This window comes from Capricornis sumatraensis, chromosome 5 (assembly GCF_032405125.1).
Source record: "Capricornis sumatraensis isolate serow.1 chromosome 5, serow.2, whole genome shotgun sequence".
NCBI lineage: Eukaryota > Metazoa > Chordata > Mammalia > Artiodactyla > Bovidae > Capricornis > Capricornis sumatraensis.
In genome coordinates this window covers 99752093-99768255 of record NC_091073.1, presented here as the reverse complement: position 1 = coordinate 99768255, position 16163 = coordinate 99752093, and the positions used below count along the sequence as shown (strand labels likewise).

The 16163-nt window shown below is 36.4% G+C and overlaps 1 protein-coding gene across 1 annotated transcript in view; it reads right to left on the bottom strand.

Moving 5' to 3' along the window:
- The window catches only part of MKLN1 (muskelin 1), a 203524-nt gene that overhangs the window by 139654 nt on the left and 47707 nt on the right, over positions 1-16163 (bottom strand). Inside the window, exon 2 of the mRNA XM_068972702.1 lies at positions 9904-9973. Coding sequence (XP_068828803.1) covers positions 9904-9973 — 70 coding nt within the window. The remainder of the gene's footprint in view (positions 1-9903; positions 9974-16163) is intronic.

The window sequence follows — 16163 nt, the reverse complement described above, 5'->3', positions numbered from 1 at the left end:
GAAAACTGTGTCCAGATTTCACATATGATGTCACAGGATTTATAGCAGAGCCAATCAAGGAAATCTTGAAAGAGAGAGTTGATATCAAAAAAAAGGTGAGGGATGAAGGATTTCAAAATACAGACCTTAGAAAAATTCAAGAGCTAACAGACATCAAACCAGAGGAATTAAAAGTAGATAACTTGATGGAGATAAGTGCTTCCGAACTAGTGCCAGACGACGAGGAAGAAACACCAGAAGAAGCCGTGCCAGAAAACAAACTGACAACAGACGACCTGACAGAAAGAAGGGTTCCAGTTATTCGAGACTGCTTGTGACTTCTTTTACGGCATGGACTCCTTCATGACAAGAGGCACTAAAACTAAAACAAAGAGCGGAAGAAGGATTGCTACTGTATAAAAACATGTCTACAGTAACGGAAAAGCAGAAAAGTCGGAAGCCACCAGGTATTCACGCACAGTTACACCAGGTGTGCCTGCCTCTCCTGGCAACTCCTCTCCGTCTTCCACTGAGGCCACTCCTGAGACAGTGACACCAACCCCTCATCTTCCTCCTCCTCCGCAGCCTACTCAACACGAACATGACAGGAACCAAGAACTTTACGACGACCCATGTCCACTCAATGAGCAGTAAGCAATCATCATGCCACACACCTGACAAACCTCTCTGCTGCGCATGTGTGTGTCATTGCGTGAACATTTAGTAACTGGCCAGCAAGAACTATACGAAACCACTGTTGTGTGATCATCACTGCCTAAGTATTCATTGTATAGAACACTTCTGACTTTTGTACGAGACTTGTACTGAAATAGATAGCCAATCCTTACATAGGCATGAGGTGACTAACATTTTATATAAAATTAATAGTTTTCTTACTGTTTTGCAACTTTATTTTCAAATAATTATCATTATTTGATAATTTGATATCAACAGTATCATACAGTATGCCCCCTCTCTCTTTAGTAATTGGAAAAATTACATATCAACCTATCAACACAGTTAAGAGGCTGCCGGGAGCCAGCGTGAGGAACTCCGCCCATGGCAAAGGTCATGAGGAAGGAGGCTTCGGCTGTGGGATTGAGCCTCAGGAAACCCCCTGTTCCCGAGCATCTACCCCCAAAACCAGAGTCTGATTTATGTTCTCACCTACACCTCTGACTTTACGGGGGGTTCTCCCTCATCACCATTTCTCTCGGAGAAGGAGTTAACTTGCAGCTCCAGTTAATAAAAATTCCTGGGCGTGACAAGAGTGTTTCAACTTACAAACTCCTCTGAAGGTTCTCTAGCCTGCCTGAGCAGGTTCGTCCAGCCACATGTGACTGTTTACAGCCTCCCAACTGTGAGAGGCACGAGATGCTTTAAACTTTCTATATACAGACTCTTGAGAAGTTAGAAAATTATTAGTATAGTATAGTACATTGATTAGAAATTATATTGGTGAAGGGTTTTCATTTGTTGAGCCAATATTTGCTGCTAAATCTCCATATTCCCTGCCCGTATAATGAATATAACTAGCATATAGGAGAAATAAGTACTAACCTTTAAGATTAATCATGTTAAACCTTAGGCTAAGTAAATTCCTTTTCTTGATTGTAACCCACTACACCCTCACCCTATAGGAATGCAACTTTATTTGGAGGGTGGCACTTGGTTTAAGAAAAAAAATCACCCCTGGAAAAAATAAGTTTTCTAGTTGACTGACCGTTATCAGAAAGGGCCATAAAATGTCAGCAGGCCTCATGGCCAGAAGATGATGTAAAACCCCAAGACCTTTGTATAATTTTATATGAAGCACCTGATTATGACAAGGGTCAGGTCTGCTGACCCCCGAGTGACTCTGTATTCATCCCTATGTATAACAAAAAGTATATAAGCAAACCTGAAAAATACAGAAATCGGATCAGTTTCTGGAAAGACTGATTTCCCCCATGTCGTTCTTTCTTTCCCCTTCTGGCTGAATTCCCATCTGGAACGTGGGTACTCACCAAGCCTGCTAATTTTGCCTGGGCTTCTAAGATCGGACCGGGGAGGCTTCAGTGCCTCCTCTCCTTCGGGAGAACGGAAAGATGCCTGTGGCCTACATAGGTGGTGCAAATTCCTTGTCTTGGAGTTTTACTGGTATTCCACGTAAACCAAGTTATTCAGCCTCTTTTTCTCCACTAATTTTCCTACTACACTATTCTTTTCTAATCTCTCTTTATATCTGTAATTAAATAAGTTTTTTCCTAGGACGCCGATTCCGTCTCCCCTTCAAATTACCCTAGATCCACAGGGGCTGGACCCTGGCAAGAGGCTTTTGAGACAATGTCAATAATGTTTTAAGTACTGTATTATGAATACAACTGCAATAAAATATACCATAAATATTTTATGGTATACTCATTCATTAGTATATAGGGTAAGGTACTGTGAAGCAACTGTATCAATTACAATGCTACCAAAGAATTGATGCTTTTGAACTGTGGTGTTGGAGAAGACTCTTGAGAGTCCCTTGGACTGCAAGGAGATCCAACCAGTTCATCCTCAAGGAGATCAGTCCTGGGTGTTCATTGGAAGGACTGATGTTGAGGCTGAAACTCTAATACTTTGGCCACCTCATGCGAAGAGTTGACTCATTGGAAAAGACCCTGATTGGGGGCAGGAGGAGAAGGGGACGATTAGAGGATGAGATGGCTGGATGGCATCACTGACTCGATGCACATGAGTTTGGGTGCACACCATAGGTGTCCCAATCGATGGACAGGGAGGCCTGGCATGCTGCGATTCATGGTGTCACAAACAGTTGGACACAATGAGCGACTGAACTGAACTGAACCATAAAGCAATCATATTCCTGCTTCTTCATTTATCAATGAATGGTTATACCTGTAAATATATACAAATTTCTTTTCCACATTTTATCTTTTCATTTTTGGTCTCTAGTGTTGGTAATACATCTACAGAGTTTTGTATCATGTAATAAAATACTGATGTAGATATGGACAGACCATTCATCTTGTACACAGCATAAACTTATGATATCAATAAACACAGTAGAGTAAAAGTACTTTCTATTCCTTATGATTTTCTTAACATTTTCTTTTCTCTAGCTTACTTTATTATAAGATACAGTATTAATAAATAATACATTTAACACACAAAATACCTGTTAATTGACTATGTTATCAATAAGGTTTTGGACCAACAGTAGGCTATGAATAATGTTTTGGGGGAGTCAGAAGTTAACATGCAAATTTTCAGCTGAAGAAGAGTTGCCACCTCCTTGCATTGTTCAAGGATCAACTGTATCTCTACCTTGTGATGTAGCAACTTTACCTCCAAACATTTATCTCAAATAATTGAAAATACGTATCATTTAAAAAATCTTGTAAAAGAATATTTATATAAGCTTTCTTCACAATCACCAAAAACTTAAATGTAACAAATATCCATAAATAGGAAAACAGATGAACAAATTGTGGTATATCCATAGGAAAAAACGGTATTCTGTTAATGAAAAGAAATGAAATACTGATGCACATATGAAGTGGATAGCAACCCCCCCTCAAAATCCTAAGTATAAAAGCCATATATGAAAGAGTGTGTATATGCTCTGACTCCATTTCTATTAAATTTCAGGACAAGCAAAACTAATCTGTGGCAAAAGAAATCCTCTTGCCTCCGGGTAAAGGGTGGGAGACTGAAGGATTCACTGCTAAGGGACAGAAAGAATCTTTCTGACGTAATGAAAATGCTTGACTTCTTGATAAGCATATAAATTAATGTGTGCATTTTTCAAAATGAATGCCATGCACTTTAGGTTCATGCATTTCACTATATGTAAATTATATGAAACAAAACTGTATTATTGAACACATACAATGTTCTTTTCACAAACCAGGGCAAAATACCATAGAGAAACTTCATAAATTTGCTGGCACCCTGGTTTCACAGATAGAAATTACATCGAATACATATATTTTCTGTTTATTCCTCACTGTACAAAATCTTATTCCCATAATATTGTTATGGTTCACCTAACAGAAAGAGTAACAGGAGTGTATTGCAAAAGCTATAATATACACATACCCCAACTGTATTAAATAATCACTGAAGTTTCTTGACCTTCAATAGCAGAATGCCCACAATTTGTTAAACTTTCAACTCTTCTCTCTCCAGGCCCAGAAAGCAAAGACTATTACCTAATATAGTACTTTTATTTAAACTACCTCATAAAGAAATTATAGTTGTAGCAGAAAAATTATGATTTAATCTTTCTTAAAACAATTATCAAGACATATATAACCACCTGGACATTTTCATCAACCCTAGGGCACTCCCCAGTCACCCTGAAAGACGTGTTTTCCATGGCAGTATTAGTAACTTCTATAAAACACATCTGATGTGGGAGAAGGAGGAAATTACTATCTTAAAGTAGGTATGGGGTTTTCGTTCATGCTACATTTACTCTCTACCAGTATGGACAGATGATCCAAAATTGACAGCAATGCTTTCCTCACTAAGTCACCAAGTATTTGCTCCCTTCCACAATGGAAATGGCTTTCACTCTTTTTTCTAATTATATAAATTATAAGTTGAAAATGAGAATCACAACAAAAGTGTAAGAACAAAATTTAAAAGAAATTAAAATTCCTAAATTCCATTATTCTGATACAACCACCACCATTTTGATGATTCAGTTGAACCCTGTTGTACACACTTACACAGACATACACTTTACATAATTTGAATATCATATATGTTGTTTTTCATGGGAATAACTCTTTCAAATGGTTCTTTTATCTCTCTTTCCTCTCTCATCTCCTCCTCTCTTAAATAACCAATGTCAACAACCAGATATACATCCTTTCATATCTTTACCTGGTCTCACTGTATGAAATAAAAATACACACATATACATACATACACACTGTTGAAGGACGGAGAGTTGTTATTCAGGTAACAATAGTAGGATCCTATTACAGATGTTTCTCTGCATCATGTTTTTTTCATTTTATGGAGGAAATTCCTCCAAGTTAACTGGTATGAAGCCAGTTCACTGTATTTAAATGACTGACAATACTCCATGAAAAATGTATTCAGCCATTACCTTGTAGATAAGTACTCTTTTTCTCCTGAGCCAAAATCTGACCCTAACAGGGTGAAATAATGTTTGTTTTTAACTGCTAACTTCTGTGGTAATTTGTTACACAGCAACTGAATGACTAATATAGACTCCAAGGTCAAAAGAAATATTAACAGTTCTACTTACTAAGTAGTTATATCCAAACAATAAGTATTCATGTCCTGACAATTGAGTAGCCACCTGAAAAAAAATTCTTAACATACATTACAAGAAAAGTATTTCTATTTTTATCTACCCCATTCATAGTCCAACACAAGCTTTAGAAAATTGTTTAGAGTTCATTCACTCTGGGATGCCATTCTCAAAACATGCCATACCTCCTAGCATCCATGTACACACATAGTCCTTCCTCTTTATGGTTAAAAAAGGAGTAGTTGAGAGGCTTTGAGTTTGTTTCCCATCCTTTTCTAAATAACTACACAGTAACTTCTGTATCCACTTAAGCTGCACATACTAAACATAATTACAATATCTTACTGACAAAGTCAAGCACTATATATCAAACTGTATATCCTAATAACAGCAATGCCTTAGATCTATGAAGTCTAATACATAGCCACTAGCCACCTGGGGCTAAGTATTCTAAACTAATTAAAATTAAGTAAAATTTAAAACTGCATTCCTTAGTTGTACTAGACTCATTTCAAATACTCAACAGCTATCTGCTGTTAGCAACTGCCATACAATACAGTGCAGATTATAAGAATATATTCATCACCGTAGAAAGTTTACTATAAACAATATCCTAGAGGTTAATGAAATACAGAGTATTCTTGCACTAAAGACCCACTAAATGTCATACTATTGGTTTTCTATTTGTTACTTATTCTATCTTCCCTTTTATGACACTTTGCCAGTTATCAACTTGCTGTTGATGTGCTTATCTTTCATAGCTATAGTCCCCATGCACAAAGCTGCTTCCAGCTGCTGAAACCTGAAGAAACAATGAACCAAACAGAATAACATTAAACGCAAAGTGGATTCTTAAGAAAAGGCTATTAGAACCTAAAAATCTCATCACATTGTTTTTGATTTTTCAGAGTCCTCTTTTCCTTTCTTTCTAATCTCAGACCTGTTTAAAATATGATAAATGAATTGTTGGTTACAGTACAGCTGTTTCTATCTTTTCACAGATCTGGTACTTGCAAATTCATCTACTGATTGAAATTTATTTGTAACATCAAATCAATATTCTCAAGTCATTCCTGGACATGCACAGAACAGCAAAAAATTGAAGTGGCCATATGCAATCCCATGGGCAGACGAGCCGGGTGGGCTAGTCCACGGGGTTGCAAAGAGGTGGCTACAACTTACTGACTGACCTGGCATTCACGCACACTCTCTGAGCTTAAGGTCAAACAAGGGACCCTACATACTTGCTCTCATACAAGTGTCTTTCTCATGGTCTATTTAGTGCCACATTTTAAAATATTTTTGTGTTTGCTGTTGGTGTTTCACTGCTAAAAGGGCCCCCAAAGTGTAGTGCTGAAGTGCTGCCTGGTGTTTTTAAATACAAGAAGGTAGCGATGTGCCTTATAGAGAAAATATCTTTGTCAGATAAGCTTTATTCGGGCAAGAGTTACAGTGCTAGTGGCTGTGAACTCAATGAAATGAATAAACCATATACACAAAGTAAGATGACTTTAAACAGAAATGCATATAAAGCAACATTATTGTATGGACTGGTTGATAAAAATCCAGTAACCAAGAGTAACAAGAGGTTCACAGAAACCTAACTCTGAGTTACAATGAACAATCCACCAGTCTGGCAAAATCTAAAAATCAGTCATAGAAGTGATGGGGAGAGTACAAGACACAGCAACTTTCATACACTGCCAATCAGAGTACAAACCATAGAGACATTTTCTAAAAATTTTTGCATTACCAGATAGAACTCAAATACACATATCCTCTATGATCCAGCAACTGTATGCCAAGGTATATACCCTAAAGAAACTCTTGTATGTGTGTACCAGGAAAAAACATACAAGAATGTTCATAGCACTCTGTTCCTAACAGCAAAAACTATAAAAACTCAAAAGCCTATCAAATTGAAAAATGGATAAATATATTTTTGCATACTGATATACTAAACTATCAAAAAGTTAAAACTGTATGTGTTAAGTCACTTCAATTGTGTCTGACTCCTTGCAACCTATGGACTATAGCCCACCCGGTCCCCCTGTCCATGGGCTTCTCCAGGCAAGAATAGTGGAGTGGGTTGCCATGCCCTCCTCCAGGGGATCTTCCCAACCCAGAGATCGAACCCATGTCTCTTATGTCTCCTGCACTGGCAGGCTGGTTCTTTACAAGTTAGCACCACTGGGGAAAGTCAGTCAAAACTAACAAACTACAATTATACTCGGCAACATTAATATCATAATGATTAACAAACAAAAAGCCACAGAAAATGTATAAATGGGTTCAATTTCTATTATATTTACATAAAGTCAAAACCAGACCACCTGACCTGCCTCTTGAGAAACCTGTAATGCAGGTCAGGAAGCAACAGTTAGAACTGGACATGAAACAACAGACTGGTTCCAAATAGGAAAAGGAGTACGTCAAGGCTGTATAGTGTCACCCTGCTTATTTAACTTCTATGCAGAGTACATCATGAGAAACGCTGGGCTGGAAGAAACACAAGCTGGAATCAAGATTGCTGGGAGAAATATCAATAACCTCAGATATGCAGATGACACCACCCTTATGGCAGAAAGTGAAGAACTAAAGAGCCTCTTGATGAAAGTGAAAGAGGAGAGTGAAAAGGTTGGCTTAAAGCTCAACATTCAGAAAACAAAGATCATGGCATCTGGTCCCATCACTTCATGGGAATTAGATGGGGAAACAGTGGAAACAGTGGCTGACTTTATTTTGGGGGGCTCCCAAATCACTGCAGATGGTGATTGCAGCCATGAAATTAAAAGACGCTTACTCCTTGGAAGAAAAGTTATGACCAGCCTAGATAGCATATTCAAAAGCAGAGACATGACTTTGCCAACAAAGGTCCGTCTAGTCAAGGCTATGGTTTTTCCTGTGGTCATGTATGGATATGAGAGTTGGACTATAAAGAAAGCTGAGTGCCGAAGAATTGATGCTTTTGAACTGTGGTGTTGGAGAAGACTCTTCAGAGTCCTTTGGACTGCAAGGAGATCCAACCAATCCATTCTGAAGGAGATCAGCCCTGGGATTTCTTTGGAAGGAATGATGCTAAAGCTGAAGCTCCAGTACTTTGGCCACCTGATGCGAAGAGCTGACTCATTTGAAAAGACCCTGATGCTGGGAAAGATTGAAGGCAGGAGGAGAAGGGGATGACAGAGAATGAGATAGTTGGATGGCATCACCGACTCGATGGACATGGGTTTGGGTGGACTCCAGGAGTTGGCGATAGATAGAGAGGCCTGGCATGCTGCGGTTCACAGGGTCACAAAGAGTCGGACACGACTGAGCAGCTGAACTGAACTGAAAGTCAGACAAAATTTAAATCACAGGAATTTATAAACATATACATATATAATATTGTGAGAATATGGTTAACAAATAGTGAAGTCACTCACTTCGTGTCCGACTCTTTGTGACCCCCATGGACTGTGGCTCACCAGGCTCCTCAGTCCATGGAAATTTTCCAGGCGAAAGTGCTGGAGTGGATTGCCATTTCCTTCTCCAGGGGATCTTCCTGACCCAGGGATCAAACCCGGGTCTCCTGCATTGCAGGCAGACGCTTTACCGTCTGAGCCACCAGGGAAGCCCATGGTTAACAAATATGAAATAATAATTATGGAAGTGGGATTAGAGGACAGATGCAAGATGGGGCTCACAGGAAGCTTCAAAGGTTGCAGTGGTTTTCCATTTCTAAAGATGGCTGAAGAGTACATAAGTATTTGTTTTATTATTCTTTAAATTTTATATATAAGTATGTATATTTTTTCCCTTTGAATATAGCATATTTTGCAATGAAACACTTAAAACATGAGGTGATCCAAAAAGGTTTGTACACAGTAAAAAACAATTAAAAGGAAAAATAAGTACAGAGACTAGGTTTCCAAGAATTATAGTAAAATTAAAAATTAAGTTTTATTTATCCAACTTCTTTACCTATCAGAGCATTAATTTCCTCCAGGATATGGACATAATAAGTGTAAATGCTGAAAGTGTATAAATGAAAAATGATTATTTTTTACTTCAGATGACTTCAGACACTATTTGTCAAGGAAACAATTTAGTTCACGGTCCTAATACCATCTAAGTACACTTCTTTAGTAAAATAACAAACTATGTTAAGTTTATTTTTTCTAAAAGGCAGTTACTGAATCACTGAGTAAAAGTTCAATTTACTAACATCACATTAAATATTTACAGAATGACTTGAGTTTAAGTGCAGTAGAAGCCACAAACTGTTCAGATCTGTACTCTGATCAGTTACTATTCAGAATAGTAACCAGCACCACAACCTGTTCTTTTTAGTTAACATTTTTCTCAAAATGTAACAAGAGACTTAGTTTTGTATCATTAGTAAGCCCCCCTCTAAAATTAGATTTTAAATGTTCCAGTAGAGAGAAATAAAATCTATGCTTCATCAAACCCCACACTACATTTGCCTGTGAAATAAAAATTCTTCCAAAATGTAAACAAACAAAAAAAGGGGAAATAAAAATTTACCTAACAGTTTCAAAGACTGAATAAACTACTGATGTAACCCAGATAACTGTTAACCATTCAGTACTTGCCTATTTAAAATATGACTTCTAAATGGAATCAGGAATTAAACATAATCTTACCTGAGGAGGGTAGTTGCTCTCTGAAGACCACCTTGAAGACTGGTCATTTGGTTTATCAACTAAAATGTTCCTGAAATTAAAAAAAAGGAAATTATACATTTAATTAAAAAGAATAAGTGAACAAAAATATGTAAAGAGGAATAATCTACCAGATACTAAAATTATCACTAAGTTATATAATACTGGGAACTTGAATAAGAAGAAAACAGAACAAGAAACACAGAAAATGTCTAGCAGTTTTAAGGTTTTTAAATATGATAAAGGTAGTATTTTAAACAACTGAAAAAAAGCATTTTATTTATATATATGTGTACACACAGAGAGAGAGCTCTACTTCATATCAAGTGACAAAATGAACTGCAGGTGTACTTAGGAATTTAACGTAAACAAAGTAATAAATACTAATAATACTATAAATTTACGCACACATATATATATGTGTGTATATATATATTCAGGAATTTAAGGTAAATAAATAAAAGACCTAATAATTAATATAATATGATATCATACATACACACACATATATGTATATGTTTATATAAATATATAAATCTTTTTTTTTTCAATCTTTGAATCAAGAAGTTCTTTTAAGCCCAGCACCTAAAACAGACCTATGAAAAAAGGAACTGATATATGTAATTTTGGAAGGTGGTGCTTTCACTGGAAATTGTAAGGCTAAAGACAAACAGAATCACACATAAAAAAACGACTTTATTTGATACAGTTATTTCTCAGAGGGATATGGGTTAATTCTGAAACACTTTATACTGGTGTCAAACAAACAGTAAATGGACAGTAGATGATGGGAGTCAAGCGTCTCACTTTGGAGTAGAAAGTAACAGAAAAGCAAGGGGATGAAGGTTGGAATGAACCCAAGGGTACTGAAATAGAGTCAGAGACATCAGTGTGAACTCATATTAATATTCAGCTTTATATAGATACAGATAAAGAGATTCAATAATTATATGTGAGTGTGCGCACACACACTGGCACAAATAGTACTCCCAGCTCTGTTCACTAATAGGGACTACAATCAGTGACACTCCAGTAGCAGTGAGTACACTCAATACCAATTCTTGGTTTCTACAGACCACAGTCCAATAAAAAGAAACAGGGATTCTTGGGAAAGGAGCTGATTCTAGGCATAGAGCAGGGAATTCAGAACATTAGTCTAGAACATCTTGTAGTGCTCAAAACAACCACAAAGGTCGGGGGGGGGGGGCATGTCAAAGGGACACAGAGGAGCCAATCTGAGAGAATGAATGGCCAAAGCTAAAATAACTAAACAGCAAAATAAATAATGAGGTACTGGATTACAACCCAAATATCCCTGAGTCTCTAGTGATATAAATAACTCTAGTCTAACAATCAGAAAAACATCAAACAGATTCAGACTTACAAATATTCAACAAAATACATGACCAGTACTCCTCAAACTATCAATATAATGAAAAATAAGGAAAGATCAAAAAGCCATCACAGACCAGAAGAGAGTAAAGGAACAAAATAAGTAAAAGTAATGGTATCTTGAATGGGATCCTGGATCAGAAGACACTAATAGGAAATCTAACAAAATTCAAATAAAATGTGAAATGTAGCTAACAGTAATGTATCAGTGTTGGTATCTTGGTCATGACAAATGTACCATGGTAATATAAGATGTCATCAACAGGAGAAACTAGATGAGGGGCATACCTATCACAGAAAAGGTACTTAATAAATGTCAAAAAGATGAATGAAAATTTTTAAAGATAGAACTATAAGAAAAAGAATTTTCTTTACATACACATTTTACAAAGATAAAACATGAATACATGAAATGACCTCAAGCATTCTAAAAGGTAAAAACCAGCTAGAAAAATATAGGCAATGTAAAACACAAAAGGCGAATTAAAATTTGAATATTTAAACAGCACTTAATCATAAATATAGCCTTCCCACGCGGCCCAGATGGTAAAGACTCTGCCTGCAATGTGGGAGACCCAGGTTTGATCCCTGGGTTGGGAAGATTCCCTGAAGGAGGGCATGGCAACCCACTCCAGTATTCTTGCCTGGAGAATTCCATGGACAGAGGAGCCTGGTGGGCTACAGTCCATGGGGTCACAAAGAGTTGGACACGACTGAGTGACTAAGTATAAATAGCCCATACAAAAACTGGCAAACCCAACCATTCAAAATCAATAATAACCAAAAATTAGAGATTGAAACAAAGATACACATTATCCCTATAAAATTGAGCCTATACTCACAACAACATATTCGAATCATAACTGCAGTTGTTGGCCAGAGCTGGTAAAATGGTACTCTCCTATTTTGCTGGCAGAAATGAAAATTGATACAACTTTTCAAGACAGAATTTTAATATACTATATATCAAAAACATTTCAAATATGTATATCCTTTTAAATAAAAATGATAACAGCCATGATGACAACGATGATGTTTGTATCTAACATTTCTGAGCTTTTATGACATCCCAGACTAAGACATCCTGGTCTAAGTGCTTTCCATATATAAACTATTACCTTTAACGTACAGATTAAGAAACTGAGAGAGATAAATTAATATACCTAAGTGGTGGTGGCGGTTTAGTCGCATCCAACTCTTTGCAACCCCATGGACTGTACCCCGCCAGGCTCCTCTGTCCATGGGATTTCCCAGGCAAGAATACTAGAGTGGGTTGCCATTTCCTCCTCCAGGGGATCTTCCCAACCCAGGAATCGAACCCAGGTCTCCTGCAATGCAGGCAGATTCTTTACCAACTGAGCTACAAGGGAAGCCCCCCTACACACTGAAAAAAGAATCTCAACCCAAGGCGATCTGACTCCAAAGTCAATGCTTTTAATCACCATAGTACACAGTTTTAGCATATTTCACTTCCTGGAACTTAACCTAAACAATAATCCAGAGGATTTAAAACATCCATATTCATCACAATTCAATTTATAACAGGAAACTGTAAACAAATTGTCTAACGAGAGGGTGTGTTAAAAAAACTTATAAAATGTCTATGTTACAGAATAACATGTAAGCATAATGTATATTATGGCCTCACTTTAACGCTGTTGGCAAATGTTTATTACACAGTGAGTGAAGGGAAAAGGTAGTTTACAGAGTATGTACACTGAATCAAGCATTGTAAGTAATAATAATGTTCGTGCATGAAAAGAAAAGATCAAGAAGATATGCTAAATTGCTAATGTAGCTATCAGTGGTGAGATTACAATAACTTTCTTCCTTCTTTGCACTTTTTTGTACTTTTCAAATATTCTAAAACTAACACATCAACATATAATCAGAAAAAAAAAGATGTGTTTTATTAAGCATTACAAAACAAAGATAAGAACTCTATGAAAAGACTGTAGTACTGTTAAAAACTAAAGCTATTAAACTAGGGGGGAAAAATCACTCTGACATGAAAGTATGAAAGAAAATCTAATGTAACTATGATAAATTGGGACCACAAAAATCACAAAGTATAATACATTGGGGGAGGGGAGATCAAATGACATGTGAGTTAACGTCATCATTTTCACAGCTCTTAAAAATAATGTTTCCGAAACTGATAAAAAGAAAGAGACTCAAGAATACGGAAATTTAGAATAAAAACATACTACCTATCTTATAAGTTATTTGAGACAGAATACCAACAACAACAAAATAGCAAAAAGGAGCTAACAGAAGATTAAATGAAAGCAAGACAGGCTGAAAACAGAAAATTTTAAATACAATATTAATACAAAGAATCTAAAACAGTCAGACATATAAATGGCCTAAAATAACATAGTAAGATATCCTTTGAACTGGGTGTTAGAGTAGTAACATTACTATTACATGAAGGCACACACACATTAATAGAGTGACTAGTAATGACAGATACAATCTTTGCAAAACTAAGAGGAACTTAAAGAAACAGTATTAACTGGGATTATAGGGCTCAAAGGTAGAGATAAAAAAATAAAATTTAAAAAAAGTTTGGACTGGAGGAAAACAATAAGATAATAAGAGTTCAAGCTAAGATTGTGAGTCAATGAATTAAATGAAAACAAAGTAAAAAACACAGAAGAAACTAATAAAACAATAGCAGGAGATTAAAGTCTCTCAGCATCTAGAAAATTAATAAACAAACATCTATACAATGTCGAAGCAGCAGTAAGTATTAACAGTACTATGAAGAAAAACAAAACAAAGTAGAAGAGAAACAGACCTGGATAATGTGAGGGAGTTAGCCATGTCATAATCTGAAACATGAGCAGATAGATCACTAAATGCAAAGCTGAAGGGGCAAATAGTTACAGAATGTTACGGTCTTGTGAATTTTGAAATGCCTATTAAACAACCCACTGGAGTTTCAGCAGCTGGATTAACTGAGGCCGAAATTCAAGGAAAATGCCAGAGCTGAAAAAATAGAGCCATCAGTATATCAAATGCTAAAACATATAAAGCTATGACACTGAATGAAATAACTCAGGGGATAAAAAGGAGGTAGAAGAGAAGTTGCACCCCCTCCCCCCCCAACATGGCACTAATGGTAAAGAAGCTGCTTCCAATGCAGGAGACATAAGAGACATGGGTTCAATCCCTGGGTCTGGAAAATCCTTTGGAGGAGGAAATGGCAACCCACTCCAGTATCTTTGCCTGGAGAATCCCACAGACAGAGGAGCCTAGCAGGCTACAGTCTATGGGGTTGGATACAATTGAAGCAACTTGGCATGCACAGAGAAGCTGAAGGACTGATTATGCTCTGGAGGGTCCATTATTTGGGGGGCCAGAGAGAAAGATCAAGCAAAGGAGACTGAGATGGACCAAAGATGAAGAAACTGAAAACTTAGAAACCATGATGTCAAATGAAGAAAGTACTTTGAGAACAAAGAAGTGAAAAACTATGTTCAGTGCTGCTGAGAAGACAGGATTTGGGTGGTATTCACTTCATTTGCCTAACTCCAAACTTAAAAGTTGCCACACAGGGAGTGCTTAATAAATATTTGATAGATATGAACAAATAGCAAATACATAAATAGCACTAAAAGGAAAAAAATTCAAGTGATTCTATTAAAGCATAGAGTATATTAATTATATTAAACAAATATATTAATATATTTGTTATCTGTAATTTAAAGCTTATACTAAGATAAAAGAGAAATATGTACACTTGAAATTTATACAATATTGTAAATCAATTGTATTAATTTAAAAAATAGATAAAAGAGAAATATGATGCAGATCAGAAATGAGGTCAGGTCTAAGGTGCCTTGGAAAGATGGAAGCTTGGAAAATATTCCTGATGATTTCTCTCTAGTTCCAACACTAAGTCAACTACCAAGTACCTCTCTTAAGCCCAGAAGGTAACAGAGACCAGAACCAGAACTTTTAAGAATTATCACAAAAGCTTATTAGTACTAGGAGGACCACGAGATCCATGGATGCACCTTTCCCGAAGAGAAATACGGTAACTAAACAAGCACTCCTGGAACAACAGGCTAGTCTCCCTGGCCCACAAAGAGCTTCAGGAGAACTTTACTGCTGAATATAAGAACGTACTTCTCTTAGCTGAAGGCATTTAGTTGCTGAGAGGTGGCTCCCAGTGATCCATGGAGAACCACAGAAAGCTAACAATATACGAAATGTTACACAAAAAGCCACAAGACAAAGACTGCCAGGCCACAAGACAAAGACTGCCAGGCTGTCCATAATCTGAGGTATCAGAAGCTCTACCCAAAGAGTACACAATACAAAAAAGTTCATATAGAAAAATGTACAAAAAGAGCCAAGAAAATTTATTTAAAAAGTGAGAAGAGATCATTTTATCAGCTTTTAAAACACTTCAAATTCTTTATAATTAAAACAGTAGGGATAGGAACAAACCAAGAACTAAGAAACAAAAATCCAGAAATTGAGCCTGGTGTGGATGAGAACTTAATATTTTATGAAGGTGATATTTTATTTCAATGGAAATGATACTTCATATTTAAATGATGCTTATACAACTGTATATCCACAAGAAGAAAATAAGTTAACCCCTACCTAATATCATATACAAAATTAATTCCAATTAAAGATATAACCATACAAACATACATAAATATCTCAGAAAAAAACTGAGGGCCAATATATACAACCAAAAAAGTGTTAGAGATCTTTCTGTCAAGAAACAGAAGCTTTAAAACAAAAATTTTATTTAAAAAACTTTAAAATTTTGTATTGTAAAAAAAAACTCCATAAAAACGGATAGGAATCACATGGGTCAAAATGGCCAT